General features: G+C 39.7%; 2 protein-coding genes across 2 annotated transcripts; one reads left to right on the top strand and one right to left on the bottom strand.

Moving 5' to 3' along the window:
- Positions 1–680: 680 nt before the first annotated feature.
- On the top strand, positions 681–5,785 carry LOC146687300 (uncharacterized). The gene is made up of 4 exons (XM_085438094.1): positions 681–1,037; positions 1,278–1,342; positions 3,311–3,404; positions 3,496–5,785. The coding sequence occupies exons 1-4, from the start codon at positions 830–832 to the stop codon at positions 4,560–4,562; spliced, it is 1,434 nt and encodes a 477-aa protein (XP_085294220.1). The 5' UTR covers positions 681–829; the 3' UTR covers positions 4,563–5,785.
- Positions 5,786–9,593: 3,808 nt separating this feature from the next.
- On the bottom strand, positions 9,594–17,169 carry pnp5b (purine nucleoside phosphorylase 5b). Its single transcript, XM_085438792.1, has 6 exons — positions 17,023–17,169; positions 14,565–14,734; positions 13,992–14,095; positions 12,743–12,918; positions 11,388–11,578; positions 9,594–10,559 (listed from the first exon to the last, which is right to left on the bottom strand). The coding sequence occupies exons 1-6, from the start codon at positions 17,040–17,042 to the stop codon at positions 10,345–10,347; spliced, it is 876 nt and encodes a 291-aa protein (XP_085294918.1). The 5' UTR covers positions 17,043–17,169; the 3' UTR covers positions 9,594–10,344.
- Between the last annotated feature and the right edge of the window lie 4,133 nt (positions 17,170–21,302).

Below are 21,302 nucleotides of genomic sequence, written 5' to 3'. Positions count from 1 at the left end.
TCGGGCACCTTGGTACCAATTGAGCTTTCTTTAAACACCACAGTCTGAGTGTTGTTGCTTGCTCATCCCTTTATGACCACAGTGCACCCATCTACCGATGGCTGCTTCCAGAAGGATAACACACCCGTTAAAAATATGTTAAGGGTTTAGTCTAGAGGTATGATTGGTCTGGTACTCATTTGTACCAAGAGATCTATTTCACAGGTTCTTCTTACACAGAAAAAAGGTCTCCAAACAAATTCATATAAAAGCAAATGAACTAGATTAAGGTATCCACGTATGTTTTCTTGTATTTTCTAAATTTTTTACTGATGTCCTGGAGTCCCAAAGAGAAGGTCTGTTGTTCCATTTGCACACATTTCCTGAACTTTCTTTATTCAAACATTTTTTCTATCTTTCTTTAGTTTTTACTACTACTGCAATTAGTATTTGTAAGTACAATCTGACTTGTTTTTTGAGACCATGTGGCATATTTCCCAATAAAATACAACAAGAATCTAAACTAATCTTTGAGCTGGTTATTGACCTTTATCTCATTTCCTAACCCACAATTTCCTTTCTACGTGCAGTTTTAGCTCAAATTTAACACCCATGGGTGATGACTCAGAAGGATGAAGGCCTCGTACCTGTTATTCCACCGCGCCTCTATTCGTGTATTTATGGTAAAGCCCTCCGCCACACGGAAGAAAGGTTTCAGCTAGCATGATGCTCACAGGGATGTAAAAATTTTCTACTGCGTCGCTTCTTTTCACATTTTTTAAACCACTACTTGGAAGCACTTACTAATTCTTCTAATTTACCTGGCATATATTACTTTGAATGAGTCAACATGGCGACGTGCATTCCCTTTCAAACACAGTTATCCTCAATAATGGAGGTTCTGGTGAAGGCAGCAGTGGCAGAGATATCCAAACTAGTCGATGACAAATGTGCGTTTCTGCATCTTGAAATATCCCGAAAGCAGAGCGAGAACGAGATGCTGAAGAGGAAACTGCTGGTGATGGAGAGCAAAAATGCGCAGCTGCAGCGAGGATTCGGTAAGATTTCCATCACTGTTTGTGCCAACTGACAACTCAGTGTGTTGTGCATCTAAATGTAGAAGTAGAACCAAACGCAGGAAGAATTTGATTTAAAAAGCCACCGCTGGTGTGTTTTATGTTAACCTCTGCTTATTTTTGTAAATGAATTTCGAGGTATTTTACTCCCCCTCCAAATAATATCTACTTTTCCTCTGCCCGAGCTTTCAAATTGAGATTTTTCTTCCCTTCTGCAACCAGAAAACTACATGGACAGAGGAACTGATGTGGGGAGCAACTGTCCGCACCCTGCAAGAGATATGAAGGTCTGTGTTTACTACATGCTCTAATAATTGTTGCCTTTTGGACAACATTTGCTCTTTTAAAAAAAACCCCCAAACAAAACAAACTTTTTTGTTTTTAGAGAAGTCATACATAAAATGAATATGTTGCTGCAAGTTTCAATGTTTACACAGTTTAAAAACATACCAGCTACATGGAAAAAGTAACTCCGCTTAATTTAGATGTTTTAAAAGGGAGACCTGGCCTTTAAACAACCATGAAGTGACATCTAAGGGATAACTTTGTAACAGCAAGAATGGTGATTGAAGGATAAAAAATGTTTTGAAGAAAAGTCAACAAACTGTTAATTTTATTCCTTGTTAAATTAAAGTTATTTCAATAATCCTTCAAAATAGCACCTGTAGGTCTTTCATGGTGGTTACGATGGGGTAAGATTTGCATCTCGAGTTATTTTGTTACCCCCTCTGTGTCACACACCTAGACTTAAAATCAGGTCCAGGTTAGGCGTCTGCGATTTGAGCTTCCTTTAACAGTGACAGCTGAAAGCTGTGAGGTTTGTGCTCTGCTGTTCTCTTTGCTGTTGAAGTTTGTGGTTGTCATCAAGACAATATCTGAAGATTGTGTTCATTTAAAAATAAATAAATAAACAAATAAAACAAGAAAACGTGTATTGCCTGTGAGCATGGGAATTCAAACATATCCCCAAATGATATGAGATAAAATCCCCCACACGTGGAAGGTCAGTTCAACCCAGGGGCAGATTGACTGATGCAACAAGAAGTCTTGCAAAAAACTTGAGCATTTGTTCATTTATTCTTTAGCTGTTAGTGTCAAAGTGTTAGCATCAGAAAAATAAAGAAACAGTAGAGCTGTATGGCTGGAGTAACAGTAGACATGTTTGGTGCAGACAAAAGATGGCTTTTCATGAGAAAAACTGTTCACCATCTGTGAAGTTTAGTGGTGGAAGTGTTGTGGTTTTGCGCTGTTTCGCTGCCTCTGCAGAAGGTCCCTTATAGTCATTTATTTACTTGTGAGTTCTACTTCATATTAAAAACTGCTTAGATATAATGTGAGGTCATCTGTTGAGTTTGCATTGAGGGGATTCTCAAAAATCTTTCATGTTAGAGTGATCAGAAATTTTCACACCCAGACTGATGAACACTTCCGAAAAGCCTACAAAAAGTTACAGTGTTTGGACGTGGATATAAGATGTGTAGTTTTGTACACCAGTACAGTGGATTTTAGATCAAACAATCGAGATGTGGTGAAAGCGCAGACTTTCAGCCTTTAATTGAAGGGGTTTAACAAAACTGTTACATTAACCTTTCAGGAATTATGGGCATTTTTATGCACAGTTCCCCATAATCAGAGGCTCAGAAGGACCTCACTGTATTTCTGCTAGGCCTTCACACACCAGTTAAAGTAATTGCTGTTGCTGTTTTTGTACTGTAAATGATTGAAATGGTAACTTTATCTTAAAGCGTCATCTTTATTTTGTTTTCCAAAAGAATTAAAAGTTTGCCTTTCTAAACAAAAAAAATCCAGAAACTTTTAGTGGTTGTATATATTTTTTCACAAATTGTAAAAGAAAAATGGGGGGAAAAAATGGGCAGCTGACACTGGTGATAAACTAGTTCAAAAAGTGGATCAAAAACCTGTGTGTTAATCTAATAGTGTCAGTTATATGATAAATGTCACCTCGCTGCGGAAATGTCACCTCTTAATCTTATAGTTTTGGTTTCATTGCTGAGGCTTTGTTTGTGTGACACCACTCCCATAGGTGTTTCTATTTATGGCAGGTAGCTGTGTTATGAAAAGGGTGGATTAATAATTAGTAAGTTGTTTGTAGAGGGGAAAACAAAGCTAAAAGAAGTGAAATATAAAACTTAATTTGGCAGATTCTGGTGTTGCAATCTCTATATTATTAACATATATCTTAGAAGTTCTCAAGTTGAAAAACAAATAAGGTAATCCATGCCCTTTTTGTGTAGTTTCCTGAGATTGAAGATGCAACTGTTTCCTTCACAATTAAAGAAGAAAGTCCAGATGAGGCTCTATGGATCAGTGATTCTGCTGGACCAATTGGTGAGTTGAAGACCTAGGTTTTGTGCAAGAATTAAATCTTAATTGAACTTCACACCCTTACCTGAAGTCTCCTAACACCTGTCACCTGCAGGTTCTGCTGTTCAGTACCCTAACGCTGCTAGTGCTCCAGAGAACCAGCAGTTTGAAGAGGGCCACCAGTTAACCCATCCAGAGGTTGCCAGACAGAAGCCATCAGAGTTCAGTGACTCGTTTAACTCTGCCCAGCGTGCAGTAGACATCAGTAGCCTTCAGTTCACAGTGAAGACAGAGAAGGAAGAAGATCGACTGGCATTCAGACAGGATGGGTGCCAGCACAATGTGGGGAAGCAGACGCAACTTGCTGCTGAATTTTCATTGGATGAAAGGGAGAATCAAATTTGGTCGTCCATAATTGAAGGTAATGACATTGACACTGGGTTCCCTGACTTCTCTAGTGTAGTAGAGGAGTATTCCAACACGTACCCGGACCATTCAGATCCAAATGTAGCTTCTAACCTGAGCAAGTCGACTAACGTCCAGCAGTTGCCTTCTCAGAGGCTTTGCAATGGGATTTACAACAGCGAATATCAGAAGGACGTTCCACAGTCGTCAGATTTCCAGCCTAGGTCGCAGGCTCCGTTATTGCAGCAAGACAAGCAGAAGGAACTAATTTACCCGCAGAGAAACGCGTCACACTCCACTCACCTGAGCCAGCTAGAGGAAGACCCTGAGAGGGAGACCGCAACTCGAGACGGACCAGTTGTAACTCAGTCGCACAACACGTTCACACCGAGCAGCTTTAACCCTCACAGCCTACACAAACCCCTCTCTGGGACGGCCCGATGCTACGGGTGCTCGCAGTGCGGAAAGTCGTTCAGCCGCCTCCACCAGTTCAAGCTGCACCAGCAGAGCCACAAGAGAAAGCGAGCGTTTTGGTGCACGGTGTGCGGGAAGAGTTTCCAGTGCTCGTCGCACCTCAGCATACACCACCGGACTCACACGGGAGAGAAGCCGTACGGTTGCGGACAGTGCGGGAAGAGGTTCACGCAGCAGAGCAGCCTGAGGGTTCACCAGCGGACGCACAGCGGGGAACGACCATACAGCTGCTCACAGTGCGGGAAAACCTTCATCCTCATGCATCATTTAAAGCGACACCGAATCATTCACACCTACAGCTGAGGTGGTGCGAGTGGTCGAGGTGAAAGACGACGGTCTGAGAATCAAATATTCAGTGGACGGCAGCTTTTTTTTCCAGTGGGATTTTTTTTTAACCATATGGCATTACTGAACAACTTTGTATATTAATGCATATTTTACTATGCAAAATCCATCTGGATATCAACATGTTTGCTTCTTTTTAAGTACTTAAAATGATCAAAATGTGAAACTGAACTGCACCCTCGTTCACACGTTTGTGAAACCTTTCCAAAGCTAGAAATCCAAAAAAATGGAAAAGGAAAACCAAGCTCTTAAATGGTAAATGGCCTGTATTTGTATAGCGCTTTACTAGTCCCTAAGGATCCCAAAGCGCTTTACACAACCAGTCATCCTCCCATCCAATCACACACTGGTGATGGCAAGCTACATTGTAGCCACAGCCACCCTGGGGTGCACTGACAGAGGCGAGGCTGCCGAACACTGGTGCCACCGGGCCCTCTGACCACCACCAAGCAACGGGTGAAGTGTCTTGCCCAAGGACACAACGACCGAGACTGTCCAAGCTGGGGCTCGAATCGGCAACCTTCCGATTACAAGGCGAACTCCCAACTGTTGAGCCACGATCGCCACCAAGCTCTTAAATGGCTGAGTCATCATCTAAAACCACGTGGCTTTGCTCTTACAGTTACCTGCATAAGTGCAGATCTGCTCTGACTTCCTGTTTGTTTTTGCTTCTCATGTCGAACTGGGGTTCGTGTCATCTCAGTACTGAAACCTTACAAGCACAAGATGCTCATTACCCCCATTCACTCTGACAAAGGTTTTTCATTCAAATTCATTCAAACTTTTCTCAGGTTTGTGCTTTAATGTCAGACGTTCGAAGCCTGCCTGACTCGTCCTCTCTGTTAGATTTTCCATGAAACTCTTCCCATAAACCCTTTGCTCTTTGTTATGCTTTATATTAAAACTGTTATCAAAACCAACAGATGCATTTTTTTGCTGTTATACTCACATGAAAGAATTAAATTCAGACCTTTAGATGGATGAAGGGATAGAGGGTTTTGTCAGTGTTTCTGGTTTTGGACGTCACACTTTTTCAACGACAAACTTCGAGCTCTTGGGTGCAGCTACTCGCGTAGTAAAAATGAATGTCATGTTGTGGTTTGTACTCACAGTTATGTGACTATAACTCACAGGTACACACTTCTGTTTGCTCCACTTCACGTGCCCGGCCGTGGAGCGCTGGCTGTTCTGAAAACTCTGACTGCGAGGTTAATTAGCTATGCGAGACAGCTATGCCTCTCCTCAGCTGGCAGTGCTCCCATCACACCGCTCCAGCTCTCCTTCATACACCTGAACCAGGAAACCACTCCCTGCTGACACAGAGTTCCTCAAACTACTTGCCTGAGTTCACTATCATTCAAAATTAGGCTGCAAATATTATTTTAATCCATTAACTTTCAAAAGATATATGACTGATTAATGTTATTTAACTCTTGTCACGTTGACCATTAAGTAATTCACCATTTTGTGAGTCATTAACAATAGAAACGGATACAAGCTGAATTTTAGCATTAGTAAAACCTTTGGGGATTTTTCCCTTAAAACAAAAAGGTTAAAACCACAGCTTTAACTTTTTGTCTTGAACAACAATGGTCCAAAAACCAATTACGTGAAAGACACGAAAAAAAACAAGCCTTTGATTTTAAGATTTGATTTTGTAACACAAACAAGATATTTAATAGGAACATTTTATAATTAATTTACTCGGTCAGCAATCAGATGATGCTCAGATTATAGCATCCTACTGTAATCCACCAAATTTCTGTCTGCTTCTCTGCAAACTACAAGACTTCAGCAATAGTCATGGCAACTAATTTTAAACCTTATCTAGATTAAATTTTATTTTACCTAACAAACACCCACCGACATGTGAAAATGACCCTTTTTTTTAGCATTTATACACTTATCATTTTATATAAGCATCATAGCATTTTAATTGCACGACAATTAAACGTCTCTATTATTGTGGCCTCTTTAACTTAGGCATAAAGCGCCTTGAGGCGACTGTTGGGATCTGGCGTTACATAAATCAATAACCTGATTTATATCTACAAAACTCGCCTGCCGACCACCGAACAACAGACTGAAATTGCAGACAGACACTACTGCAGCATGCCATGCACTCATCAGATTTGCAGTCAGTCCATTAGATGAGATGTCAGCAGAGGGCGTTGTAACTCATCCAGGGTGACTGTGCAAAAAGGGAACTATGCTGCTGCCTGAACAGGAACAGGGAGTTCACAATTTGATGTTTATTACAGGAACTAACAGCAACCACCTGCCTGTGAACTTCATGTATTTTACAGCCTCTTACATAAACTGCTCTCAGGACAGTCCTGCGACAGGCACATCAGCCTCTAGAGCACTTGTCTCTGTCTCTTTGCGTTATTCCACCTCTTCATGCTTTGTGTTCTTCACTCGCTGTTTTCTCTTGGACTGTCAGGCTCTCAAAGAGGAGAAACCCTGTAACACTGAGACAGTAGATTGAGTCGTACACAGGCTGTAACAGGCCTGAGATCATTTGGATAAAACTGCTTCCTGTAGTTTATAAGATAAGCCTTTTGGATTGTAATGCCAGCTCACTTGGTTTATACTGAAATCTCTAAACAGCAGTGGATTACTGCGAAATTTACTTCTATGGTTTCCAGACAACAGATCCATGAAATAACACATTCATTCTTAGAAAAATAATGCTGGCATACCTGAAATACTATTTTATTTTTTTTTATTTGCTTTCATCGAGTCAATATCCCAATTTTACTACCAAATATGGCCTTACTCTGGGTTTGTTCTATTAATAAATGTTGGAAATATAACATGCTAAAGAATGATTATTATGCTATAATGTTAAATATTAACCTTGGTTAACATGGACTTTTCAATATCATCATCATCAACAGATCAACACTGTGACGTCAGTCTTCTGTGTAAGGTGACCTTGAGTGTTTTGAAAGGCGCCTAAAATAAAATGTATTATCATTATTGTTATTACTTCTCTATCCCGTTTTCAAGGCTCCAGACTCTTGGCCTTGTTCAAAACCTGTCAGAGTTTTTGGTAAGAGCACGTGCACAGAACTAATATGGAAAATCTTGTTGGTTAAATTTAAAGTTTATCTTTGTGGGCAGGATTAAATACACAGTTTTAATGTGGCTTTTTATTGGGAGGTTGTAAAGTACAACAAAAAACTGCCCGGGTGCAGTGTGCCCCGGTAGATGGCGTGTGAAAAACACTTCCTTTTTCTTCTACATTATCTTTCGAGAACAGCTGTCATATTTGTGAGACTTTTTTGATGTAAGTGGAGGAAGTTTTCAAAGGCTTATTTGTCCAATAATGGGCCATTTTAATACAACCCCTCAGTTTATCCTCTGTGTAAAACATCCTGTTTTAGCTCACTTCACCTACCTTTGAGCCAACTTTCTGTCAGCTGGATGCCTCTCACAAGGATTAAACAGTAGGTGGGCGGGGCTTCTGTGTTCTTAGTTTTATAGCTGCGATGACAGTAATCGTGTCCCCTCTAAATAATAACACACAGAGCTGAAGCGGAAATGTCTAAACCTTTGTCTCTTAACTAATAACTTGCACACATGCGGACACTTTATTTGTGTGTGCGTTTTCGACTATTGTTCAGCTGTTTGTCTTGTGTAAATATCTGATCATGACTGCAACTCAATGCATTTCAACATCTAAGTTAAACTGGTGACAGAGTTTACAGAAAATAGGTCTGAAAAAGAGAACAAATCTAGTGAACTTCACTTCTCTAGGTTAAAATGCTTTGTTGAGGCCAGAGGTCAGAGGAGAATGGCCAGACTGCTTCGAGTACATTCAGAGATCAGAGGTGCGATCTATTCCTATGGCCTTATTAGTAATCCTGTATATATTTCCACTCACATTTCAGCAGAATCTGTCTTCTGTCTTTTACCTCAGCTGCAAGTTGTAGAACGTGTTATCTGTGGCGATTCAAAGCTTATATATAAAGTGTGTTCAAGTCAAATAGTGCAGATCAGTACCTTTAACTTTCTTGTTCGAAGGAGGAACCAGAAGTGAAAATATGTCAACCGCTTTGCGTTCAACATATTTTTATGAACAGCAAGCAAATTACTCACAGTACACTGAGGACTCACAAAGGTTTATGTGCGTACTTTTCCATAAATCTAGCCTTCACACCCACAGGATGATTCTTTGTTTCTGTGTATTTATTCAGCACATTTTGTGCAGACACCTGATCGCCCTCTTTTGGATGCTGGATTACAGACAGCTTGTAAAATTCTCACAACCTTGTTTGGCTATAAACAGCAGTGCCTGAGCGTCATGGAATTTTTTTTCTTTTCATGGGAGGAGGAAGGGAGCAAATGGCAGTGGGTGATATTTGGGTAAGAAAGTGACCAGAGGTGGCATGCAGAGTAGAAAATGCATGGGAAAGTTAGGGGAGGCTGTCAGTGATAAGAAAGGAGGATAAGGACTGCAGATAAAATGAGAAACAAACTGAGTACCTACTAAATTCTTACTCAGGGAAGCTTACACTGAGCTAGCAGGTTGTGCTTTAATTGAAGGTTTTCTTCTAACAGGCTCCTTTATGTGTGGACACAGTTTGGATTTCTTCACCTTTTTTGGTCCAACAGTATTTTTCTTTGTCCTTTAGGTGAAGCCGAATATTAAAAATAACATAAAAAATTTAGGAGTTATTTAAATTAAGCTGATCAGATTGTCTTTGCTTTAGTGGCACGTTTACAAGGTAATAAATAAACCAAAGGGGTACAAAAATACTTGAATGAAAGACACTAACTTCACAAATAAAAAGGTGAGAACAGTCAGGAAATGTTTGCACACGAATAACAAAAGAACATTACTTTAATTTTGAGTCTCTTAATGCTTTAGCATGAAAATGAAGATTGATTTAAATCATTTCAAGATGACTGGAGAGAGACATCCTGTGATTGATCACAGAAACATTCAGCCCCACAGTTTCAAACGCAGCACACAAAAACCACTTTAGTTTTCCAACAGAGTAATTTATTGTAAAAGCTGAGCTATAGTTGTTACAGATCTTAGTAAAGTACCACTAAAAGCACAGGCTGACGCACAGCCGGCCTGTTAGTTTACACAGTGACAGGAAATGGCAAGACATTTTTAATGTAATCTACTTTCTTTCATAACTGTGCCATGTCTCTTTCTTCAATGTAGTCTATACATTAAAAAAAACAAATACAAAAAACCTACTTAAATACATTTTCTATAAATAGTTTATAATTTACATTTTCTCTACAAAAAAAAAAGGAACATTATTACCACTTTAGTCAAATTGACAGGAACGTATGCTGAATGAGTTGGTCCTCTTAAATAAAAAAAAATGTGAACATCATTTGTTTTTCATATTAGCGAATAGTTGATGTGAGGGAATGTAAGAGAATGAGAAATAAATAGGTTAATAATTTAGGTTTTATAACACGATACTGTTTCACTGAATCCCTTTGCAGCTGGACACAGTACAGTATACTACAGCAGGAAATAGTCAAGAGAACGTTTGTCCTAACACAGTATCTGTGCAGTGTAAATGTAAACAAAGCTTATTATGTGGACTAGTTTCCAAGCTCATAAGACTAAAATGTTTCGCTAAGAAAGTAGTTCATCATTCTACAAGCATTGTGCTTTAAAAATTGCTTTCAGCTAAGCGTTTTGATAGAAATCCTCTAGCTGTGATGCAGAGATCAAGTGCAGTGACGGTGGCCACCAGGTCATCTATCAGTTATTGATGTTATGCTCCAGCTGAGCCACAATGGTGGACACGAGCTTCTCCATCTGCTCGGCCCTCAGCCTGCCCGTCTCCAGGACCTCTTCGTGGTTGGCCTTCTCGTGGCTGTCGTAGTCCATCACTGCGCGGTTGCTGATCAGAGACAAGGCGAAGCAGCGCATCCCAGCGTGGCGGGCGACGATCACCTCGTGTACTGTGCTCATCCCTGCATTAAAAATTGAAAAGGTAAGTTATAACACTGACGTTCTCAATATACTTCCTTAATTAAATGGCATAAAGCTTATGCTTAAACTAGAAGAACAAATATGAAATTATTTAACTGTCAGATTTTATTTAGTATTGTACATATGGATGTAGTTTTGGGTATATTAGTGTATTTGGGCAATCTTTTTCTATAGAGGGATGACACGTTTCGTCTGTGTGAGGTATGCTGATATGTTGATTATTATTTTATCCATTAAATGCCTTGTTTGTGTTTTGCAGTCCCTAACAAGAATTTTCCTTTGCCTTACATCTGAAAAAGGCCTATTCTGCATATCATATTATAAAAGAGACTGCTTGATCGATTAAAGCAGCTCCTTTAAGAAGTAAATTAATCTGATAAGACTTTCAACAGGCCTCCTAAAAGCCCAAGCACCGATCCTGAGCTCCCCATGAGTAACAGAGCTCTTCACCTTATCTCTCAGGGTAAACATGGATCTGTGATTTTATTCTTTCAGCCACGACACACAGTTTGCAGAGACAGATGAGAGTAGGAACCTCGATCAACCAGTAAACTGACTGCTTTACTTTTGAACTCTACTTCACCCTCCATCCTGAACAAGACTATTATCTGAATTCTTCTCCTAAATAAGCAACTAATATCCATCCTAGAGCAAGAAATCCATTTTGGATCAGATCAGATCTCCATTCATTCAAAAAGATATCTGCTTGTAGTTGTGATGATTCGGGATTGGGACAATGTGAGGCGCGTAGGAATATTAAAACAGAAGTCGATGTGTTTTTGTGTGAGAGAGCAACATTTAAAACTCACCGACAGCATCAGCGCCTAGCATGTGCAGCATGCGGCACTCGGCAATGGTTTCGAAGGAGGGGCCTCCGAGGACGCAGTACACGCCTTCACGCACAAATTCACTAAAGCCCAGGTCTGCGGCCACATCGTGCGCCAGCTGCCGGAGCTTGCGATCGTAGGCATCAGACATGCAGGGGAAACGCAAGCCAAACCTGAAGGGAGAACAGGAGTGTTGACGCAAAAGAATCTACACAACAAAAGACAGGAATCTACACAGCTATGACTCAATACTGAAGTTACCCAACAAATAGATACTCAGAGTTTTTTAATGTGATCATGAGAAGATAAAAAGCTCACAAAGGATATTTTTCATCAGCCAAATTGTCTTATCTTTCAGCATCTCTTACAGAGATAAGAATGTGCTATGTTCATTATAACAGACCAACATAAGCTGGTCATAATTTTAAATAAACCACAACATCCCCACTTGGCAGTTGTTAATGTCTCAACCTGGCTCTGTGGCCAGCATTAAATAAGTGTCATGCAAAGCCTCCAGTGTGAAGCCACCCTAAACAACAGGCATACTTGCTGACCCTAAAAATCAAATGCCTATTGTTGTTAAAGGTCTGAAGAGTCACAGTTTTGTGTAGGAGGGCCCAACAATGCACATTTGTCATGGTGGAGGAGGGAACTTAGAACAGCTCAATTGTTTGCACAGTGACGGTGTAGCCCTCGCTTGAAATATTTAACCAAATGATTTGGGGACCACGAGTTGCTTACAAACATAAAATTTGCGATCTTTAGGAGGACAGCAGTCAGTTATGATAAAATAAGTAGCAGAATGAGCAAATTCTGTTACTGCAGCGCATCCTTTCTAACATTCATGTAAATGTGTTTGTACCAAGGTTAAACCTGAACAAACTTAAGTCCGAAAGGTGCCTCTCTTGTGGCCCCAGGGCTACTTTAACTGTGAGTAAAATTCAACCATGTGTACGCTGAGAGTGTAGCATCGGGTGGCACCAGGGTGAGGCATTTTCCAAGGTCTTGTTAATGATTTTAGCGGTCGGTCTGTCTAAATGTTTATACTGAGCGAAACAACGGCTCATTCATAACAGTTTGTTTTTAATTCAGAGGAAATCTTCTCCAACGCTTCTTGTTACACAGGTTCACATTCAGCCTGCTTTATTTATAACAACAGAAGCCCTTAGACTGATAGTGGACTGGTCGACTTTCATAGCTACAGGGAAATGTTAACAATGACTGGAACAGCAAAATTTAATGCTTAATGTACTGAGAAAAAAATTAGCTAGAAAAGCTTCAAACCAAAAAATGCTATCTTCAATATCTGCTTCTACCCCTCCCTCACCTCCACCTACCTGTCATCATTGGGTCCAGACAGCGGGTTGACCCCAGCAAACCCTGGCATGTTGATGTGGTCCTTGATGACCATGATGTCCCCCACTTTGTAGTCCTGGTTGAGGCCTCCGGCTGCGTTGGTCATTATCATCGTCTCTACGCCCATCAGCTTGAAGACGCGCATGGGCAATGTGATCTAGTATAAATAAGTGAATATAAAACACACACAAAAAAAACGTGTGTTAACGTTATAAGACAAACAAGCAAAACTCATGCAAAGCGAACATTGAATAACACAAGAGACATGAAATGTGTGGAAGAAAACTGCTCTCAGTTATCGATTTAGGAAATTCACCTTTATTTATTAACACACTGATGTAACAATAGACACAAAGAAATTCCCTACACTGATAACCTGAATACAGTTGTCTTCTCCCGAGAGCAGTCGACATAACAAGCTTAGATCAACGTTACATTTAAGGAGCCATCCAAGTCAGAGAGAACGCTAATTTTCTCATTGTTTAGTCTCCATGCGCTCCACAGCAAAAGTCTGGGAGTGAGTAATCTTCCAGAAGCCTTAGAAACCTGAGATTTACATTTGAGATGCTCAGCAGCTGTTTGTGTCTTCAAAGCTCCGAGCTGGCACTTTTTGTGGGAATAACTTTCTACTAGATAAACTATTCCACTGTAAACACTGGACAGAAAAGCCTGTGGATAACCCTGCATAATCCTGACCAGTGTCTGAGGGGAAAAAGTTCCTGCTGAGTTTTTAAAATGTTTTTATTAAAAGCTTTTTGGCTTTTATTCATCCACATTTTGTATCTCTATGATTGGAAGTATATTATGAGTAAATCTCTCTAAAATCTTCTGTATTGTTCAATTAGGTAAAACATACATTCGAATAAACATCTGCTGTGTTGTCTGAGGGATACAATCCTTTAATTTAGCATTTTATGATACGGACTACAGGGGTTTAAAGTACTGGGACTTATGTGCTGCTAACACTCACAAACCACAAAGCTAAAATCGGGTGTATAGTATCGATACAGAACATTTACAATGTTCAGCCATCCAGAAATGACTGTGTACTTCCTCTCCCCACCACTGCCTCAGGTTTCCTTTTGTCCTCTGACTGAATACAACTTATTGACCCTGTGAGAATCTATGGAATGTCCTCTAAATGGAAGAACCTGCTCTAGTCCAGAAGACTCTGATAGCAAAAAAACGACAAGCTTTTATTGCCTGTGTTAGCTTTTTGTCTCTACTCACCTTCTGGATGGGGTAGCCCTCGTACAGGTGGAACCTGCCCTGCATGCATACACATGGCTTCCCTTTTAGTGTTCCAAACACGAGCCGGCCAGCATGACCATGCACTGCAACACACACAAACACACACTGTTAGACCCCAGTGCAATTCACAACACAGCCCAATCTTATGGCAAAGTGTGAAGTAGTCATGAGTCAGCACAGTTGAAAAGCTGGATTTGACAATGAAGAAGATGAAGCTCTAAAAGTAGGAAAAGTGGCAACTATTATATTTTAACCCAAAACATGATCTTTTTCTACACCTAAGACAGTATTTGTACTTCCTAATTCTAACTGAACAGTTTATATGGTTCAACTCACCCTTTTTAAGAGCAGTGTAATGACAATTCATGTCCAAGAATAAAAAAATCAGCAGATTAAATCTTAAGACTGTTTCATAAAGTGCCGTGGGACTGTGTCGAATCAAGGTCACAAGCATGCGCGTGCGCGCGCGCGCACGCACGCACACACACACACACACACACACACAAACAAACAAACAGTTGTGTTTCCCAAACTGCTGGAGGTTGTGGATACCTGTACTCCGGGGGAAATTGGGAATATCGCTGTATTTGAAAATCTGCGGGTCCTTGATCATTTCAGCCAGACCTCCCAGGCCTGAACCGCACACGATTCCCACAATCGGCCGCACCTGTGTGTTCGACAGCAGCCAATCAGCTGTGGTCTTGCATTCTTCATAGCTGACGCTGGAAAGCAAGAGAAACATATATGAAAACATGAAGTTATGCAGTGTTTCAAAGCAGAACGTGGCCTAACATGTGAGGACACACAAACAAAGTCAGTTTTTATTTATAGTATTTATCTCAAAGGTCTGACATAGAGGCTTTAGTCTTCTTACACACAAATTCATACTGCATACAGCATTCCTTTACCAGGAAATAACAGTGATTTGCCATTTCAGCCGATGCAATTTGTAAGGAGGAGTATCCTGTACAGTTCCTGAGCTGAAATGAATGTCTTGAACAGACATGTACAAACACACTTAATATCCTGTTATTGTGCAAACATACAGTGTGTCACGGTCAGGTGGTTGAGTGAAATGCCTGTGTGATGTAAACAGAATGAAATGTTTCTCAACCAAACATCGATGCACCTTTTATTGTTCAGTTTTGTTTGTCTGTACATTTGAGGAGTCAATTCTCACATCAACACTGACGGTTTTCTGCCTTCTGTGCTCTGATCACCACCAGCACGGCTCTTTAACTTTACTTATAACCCTGTTAATTTCCTGAGGATGGCTACGTTTTTTTAAACTATATAAATAATAAAATGTTGTAAAGCCACTTGATTACAGCCACTAGGTTGTTCCACATGAAATAGAACCAATGAGATAACATAAAACCTTAAAAACAACCCCAAAAGCAAATAGTTTAATCAAAAGCAAACTAAATATTGTTTAACCTGTCTGTGCTCTTTTCTACAAACACTTTATCTTTAACCGGATCAAAGTGAGCTGTTAACAGGCTCATCCGATATATAAGCCATTAACAAAGACTGGGGAAGTGTCTTATTAAAGCTGAATATTAGCATAAAAAGGGGCTCAGCAAGATAGCATCAGAGAACTTGTTTATTCTGCTTGTTACACACCACGTATTGCCAAATTAGCTTCACTGCATGCTTGCCCTCTGGCCACCCCCCTCATCCTATGCAGTAGATGCAGAGGCCTTAACCACATATGGTAAGGCACTGATTTGTAGAGTGGATGCCTATCACCAATGGAAATATCACATGTAGTTTTAAATATCACATGTGTTTTAAATCATTTCATTAGTGGTACAAAACATCCCAACCCTTCCCCCACTCACCCACCCAAGTGGAGCTATTGTAATTAAAATCACCACAGTGTAATTACCACAAGAATAACTGAAGACTCTGGAGGAGTTTGGGAGTTAATCCCGCCCTTTGAACCCCCTAAAGCCCCTTTAAAGACCTTCTTTTTCGTTCAGAAAGAAGCTTCACGGTAGTTGGAAAAATCCAGGTGGTAGAATGGGTCTATTAATGATGCTACTTCGATCAGGTGTTTTAAGCAGGACAAGATTCAAGATCCAAGATCCTTTATTTGTCACATACATAGTTCTGAGTACAGTGAAATGTGTACTAAAAAAGCACTATAATAATGGCAGTATATGCTTATTTTATATAAGGATAAAAAAAAACGATAATAAATCGAGGGAAAGTGAAGATCTGTTCTTTTTTACGCGCTCAACATTTAAAAACAGAATAAAACAAACAAAAATCATGTTCTAATCTTTCTGTTCAATCGTTTCCAATGTTTTCATTCTTTTCCTCTTTCAAAGTGGTACGTGCGCTCCGTCACTAACCCAGCCCACACTTTTATGTGATGGTGGTGCAGGCTGTAGCTGACTCACGGACACCTCATTGGGCCCACATGTGGTCAAATGAAACAAACTGCGACATGAAGCATTACGGCAACGAGGAGATTACAGTGTGTGTTCACTGTGAATAAACCACCTTCCTGTGCCAGTAATGGGACAGCGGGTTCAGTGACGTCACGGAGGATCTAGTGTGGGGTTTTTCCGCCCCATCCATCAGTGCCGGTGGGCACGTTGTAGCTCTTCCGCGCGTAATTGCGCGTTCAAAGACTGCGGAAGAACTCAGGAAAACTGCCAGCGGAGCGGAGAGATGTTAAAGCCCCAGGCAGTTTATTTATTTATCTATTTTTTTTATTCTTTAAATCAGGACCACCGTAATTAAGCAGTTTGAGGATATTTGTTTCCTTATTGATGTTCGACAGAAGCAGCTATACACATTCAACAGAATAGAAACCCGGTGATGGACTACACAAAGTTAATCCAGCCTCCACACAGAAAACGTATGCTAGAGGTGCGAGTATTTGGTATTTGAGGGATTAATACATCATAAATAGGGTCTGCCTACACGAGTAGTTCTAATCACACACAGATGTTTAGTCTTTAATACGAATACAAAAGGAAGGTATGAATAGTTCACTCACCCAGAGATAAACTCAGACATGATGGAATGTGATTCAGATGGAGTCAGCAGGTTGTTCTGTGTTAGAGTGAGTCCTGTCGGTATTATTCGGGTTTCCTGATGTGGGACCGGTTTTAGATTCACACCCCCACCCTTCTATGTCACTGCTGGCATAGCATGACATCGGAGGCTCTGATTGGTCCACCCACAGGCGTGTGCCTCTGATGCACTGGTTAACACAAGTAGTCATAGCAATCGGTGCTGCGTTCAGGATACAGCGCGTCGACATAAGGAAGGATGTGTGTGGAATTAAGACAAAAATCCACACGAGGCAGCCTCTTGAGGAGCCGGGATCCGTCCTCTGTTTTTGTTACAAAAGGAAATTAGTGAGACTGCTCCCACTTTGACTGAAATACACCTCTAATACTTAAGAATGAAACTGAAAAAATAACTACGAATTATTAATACGCATTTGTCCAAATATACCAACTGTAAGACATTCTTTATTAATTATATATAATATTCCCTTAAGATGAGTTAACCTTGTTAGCCTTTTATTATAAACCATTTAAATTTACTTACTTAGCTCATATATTCTATATTACCTCGCTTTCTTAACTTTCTCGAGCTTTTATTTAGCGTGTTTTACACCCAAATAAAACTGCTGCGCACACAAGAATATACCCACTTTGGGATAGATAAAGAACAACAACATTTTTAATAACGGGATCAAAGACAAGCAAATGTTTCTGAGGGATATTATTGTTATACTATTTGAAAAGGAGATTGAAGGTAAGATGTTGGGAGTTATTCTTTAGCTTTTTGAACAAGCATCAAAACTTTGGTCGAATTTCCCACAGGACTTGAAGGCAGCACCGAACCCCATTCAAGAACGTGGTTGTGCAGATTTTGGTGCTGATGCAATCGCCCTGCACGTGATACAAAAAGGACCATAGGCTACATAATATCCGGCATATTTTAATTTCTTCTAGTATTTACTAGAAATATTAGAAGGAATAAATTGTCACAGCTCAAAAAGCTTACCGCATACAGACTTTGTTGACAAATGATAGGGAAAGGAAAATCAACTTTCCAGAGTAACTTAACCACACGTGGTAAGAGTAGGCATTTCTTCATGTACTTGAAACAATGAAAAATTCTAGTTTATCATCGATCTGTGTTTGGAGGGATGAACTGATTCACAGGAAAACGAACTCAGAAGATTTTAAGCTGTGTTGAGATAGTGAGAAGGCGATTGTGGATCAAGTCTCAAGGTTGTACATTCCCATGTGGCACTACTTAGCAGTGTGAGCTGTCCTGGGTTCTGTGTGCAAATTTTACGCTTTTAATAAAGTTTTTATGAAAGAAAAAAAAACGTTTTTTTTAAAGCAACAGCTTGCAATTGTTTTCTAAAGATACAGTCATTTAAAAGAAAAAGAAAAGTAAGCCCACTTTCAGTTCTAAGGTTTTATCTTTATATTTATCAGGACATTTTTTAAAAAAAAGTCATCTGTCAAGCATAGGGGGTGGTCCTCGTGGTTAATGAGCTGACCATGACCTACACTGTATACCAAAGTATTCTACAGTTAATGATCCCAAGCACTGCAGCAAACTGAATGGTTGAATGCTGGATTGTAATTAGTTTTTCACTCACTGCTTCAGCATTTTGCTGAATTTCTCTTTAATATATAACAACACTGCAATAAATCATGTACCATCAATCATCTGAGGTTGTTCTTAAATAATTTTAGAACGTGCTGAGAATTATTTTTAATTGCGTCCTGATGTACCCTTTTTAATGCCGTGTATTTATAAGATGAGTGTAAGTTTTTCAAGAGCTGAAAAAACATTTTTCAGCCTCTTCAGATTATTTTGTCAGTCTGCTATTTTCCTACAGCTGTTGCTGCTTACAGAAATGAACTGTCAGGACTGGGGACCCTTCCTCTGCTCATGGCTGAACATGCACTTCTCCTCAGGCATGAGGGGACACTTGGGTAAAAGGGCTGGGCGTCTTTAACATTAAAACGTTTCATTTCATTGGTAGCGAGGAGTTCAGCACTAAATCTGCCCTTGGGCTCTTACATAATGAAATACTACACTTCAGAGGAGACATACTGCAGATGTTGGTGGAACTAGAAGAAAAGTATATGTTCCAAAATGAAGGATATGTTGCTTTTGGGATTTAGTGAATATTTTCCATGGGTTTTACCACAAACATTGGGTCTAAACTCCTAAAGATCATTGCAAGTGTTGCCCCAAATTTCACCAAAATCTAGTGAGCACTGTTTAAGCACCAGTCATTCTTTAAAGTGTTGACTAAGTAAAAATCCTAAATTGATGTTTTTACAAAAGGAAGGCCGAACACTTTTCCAAAATAATCAGGAATAGTCCTTCAAGTACAAATTAAATGGCAGCCCATTTGTATGCATGTGAACATAACAGTAGCTTTAGTGAATAAAGAGTTTTAAAACCAGATGGTTTTAAAATGACAGGTTCATACACGTGTAATGTATGCATGCCAGAGTTTATGTGTTCACTGTATCACAGTGTGTCCTGTGTTATATACCTGCTTTGGGAGCTGTACAGAGCAGCCAGTGTTCTGTTACATACTGTTATGTAACTGCTGATTTGTATTCACACGGCTTCCTGATGTGCAAGCCAAAGCCCGCTGCTCTCACTCTGAATATAAATTAGTAACAGGTCACAAGTGCAAGAATTTTGCTTTGATAACCCAAAGCAGATTCGAGCTACTGTTTAATTGTAGGTTAATTGTCCTTTGACGTCCTTTTAAGGAGCAACAGCTTCACAATTAATTAACCAGAATTCCAGATAAAATTGGAGTTTATTATTTAGGCACGGCCTTAATGAAAGTTGTTACATGCATACTTTATTTTACTCTTTTTTTCCCCCTTTTACTTCCTCCACAACATCCACAACCTCAACCCTTCATCTTGAATTGAATTCAGTTGAATGTTGAACACATTCATGTTATTTCCTGTTGTTTGTAGGCCTCAAACCTAACCAAGCTAACCAGTTAGATTTGAGCTGCAGTAGTGAGGCATCCATGCGCATGTGGATATATTATATATAGAAACACAGTCAACAGAATGCTGAATGAATGAATAAATTAAAAAAAAAATCAATATTAATAACTTAATTTAGTGAACCAGAGCTATGATTTGTTTATTTGAGTGTTGGATCCTGGAACAAAGTATTGTTCTGCACTAAAACCCTTTTTTCCAGAAGCAGGAAAGTCAAAGTCGCTACGCGAAGGCTGAGAGTTGTCAAGTAAAACTGTCTGCACAAGGACGACTGGTTCAGCTGTGGCTCACCAATCAGCCTCTTAGACAATTTAACATTTTGGTTGAGTAACTTTCTACTTTCTGTTCTTTTACAGATAAACTTCCAAACCACGATACCAAGGAAAAGGATAAAACAAACTTGATCTTCTTTTGCTTTCTGTTGTTTCCTGTAGGGGTCCCCACAGCCCTCTGATAAAGGACGAATGAGGCTGAACTGTGAAGCTGAAGAAACTTTTGCCTTTAACGCACATTTATGTGTTTCAGTGTGTCTTTGAAGGGGAGCATGTCCTACTGGATGCAATGCTTATTCTGTAACATGCATTTCTTAACAATGAAAGAAACTGGGTCATTTTTTGTGTTCTGACTACAGACCTATGAGCTGACTTTAGCCCTCATGTTGTGTTCATTTCGTGTCAAACAATTTTGTGTTCCCACTTTATTAATCTCATTAATCTGATCTTATATGTCTTGAATTTGAGTTCTTATAGAAACACAATTTCTGTCTTATATTGATTATAAGAAATAATCGGATCAAACGGTAAACTGTGTATTTGAGACTACTCTGGGTCAATATTATAATGAACGTTTGTTTTGAAACATTTAAAAGTTTTATACAGTCACATAATGTAACGTTGTGTTCCTGGTCAAAAGTGAATGTTTTATTTGTGCACCGAGGAAAGTATCCCAAAACTACACTTGCTTCTGACACAGTTCCTGACCAAGACCGCACAAGATGAAGAAATTATCATCTTATGTCCCCGAGACCTCCAATCAAGCTCCAGAACCACAACCTTTGCTTGTTTCTTTTCAGGAAATCTTCTTTGTGGACAAAGACATGGAATCTTAGGTCAGTCTGATAAGTCAACTACATTTTTTGGAGGTAAAACTTTTAAAGTTGTCAAATTTGACCTAACACAACATTGGGGTTAAAAGCATCATATCACTAATGATGGCAGTTTTGAATAGTTAGATAATCAACTTGTTATTTTGTCAAAATAAA

The sequence above is a fragment of the Copadichromis virginalis genome, linkage group LG18 (genome assembly GCF_057382275.1).
Source record: "Copadichromis virginalis isolate Kocher_CV1m ecotype Utaka linkage group LG18, C_Virginalis_male_GT1.1, whole genome shotgun sequence".
In the NCBI taxonomy this organism is placed as follows: domain Eukaryota; kingdom Metazoa; phylum Chordata; class Actinopteri; order Cichliformes; family Cichlidae; genus Copadichromis; species Copadichromis virginalis.
The sequence above is the reverse complement of the archived record's forward strand: the minus strand, read 5'-3'. Positions and strand labels throughout refer to the sequence as shown.

Excerpts from the sequence above, each read along its gene's own strand:
- LOC146687300 (XM_085438094.1), top strand. The coding sequence starts at position 830 with ATGGCGACGTGCATTCCCTTTCAAACACAGTTATCCTCAATAATGGAG. Across the intron at positions 1,038-1,277 it reads GCAGCTGCAGCGAGGATTCG|AAAACTACATGGACAGAGGA; the intron begins GTAAGATTTCCA and ends TTCTGCAACCAG. Across the intron at positions 3,405-3,495 it reads TGATTCTGCTGGACCAATTG|GTTCTGCTGTTCAGTACCCT; the intron begins GTGAGTTGAAGA and ends TGTCACCTGCAG.
- pnp5b (XM_085438792.1), bottom strand. The coding sequence starts at position 17,042 with ATGTCTGAGTTTATCTCTGG. Across the intron at positions 12,919-13,991 it reads AGGGCTACCCCATCCAGAAG|ATCACATTGCCCATGCGCGT; the intron begins GTGAGTAGAGAC and ends TATTTATACTAG. Across the intron at positions 11,579-12,742 it reads TCTGGACCCAATGATGACAG|GTTTGGCTTGCGTTTCCCCT; the intron begins GTAGGTGGAGGT and ends TTCTCCCTTCAG.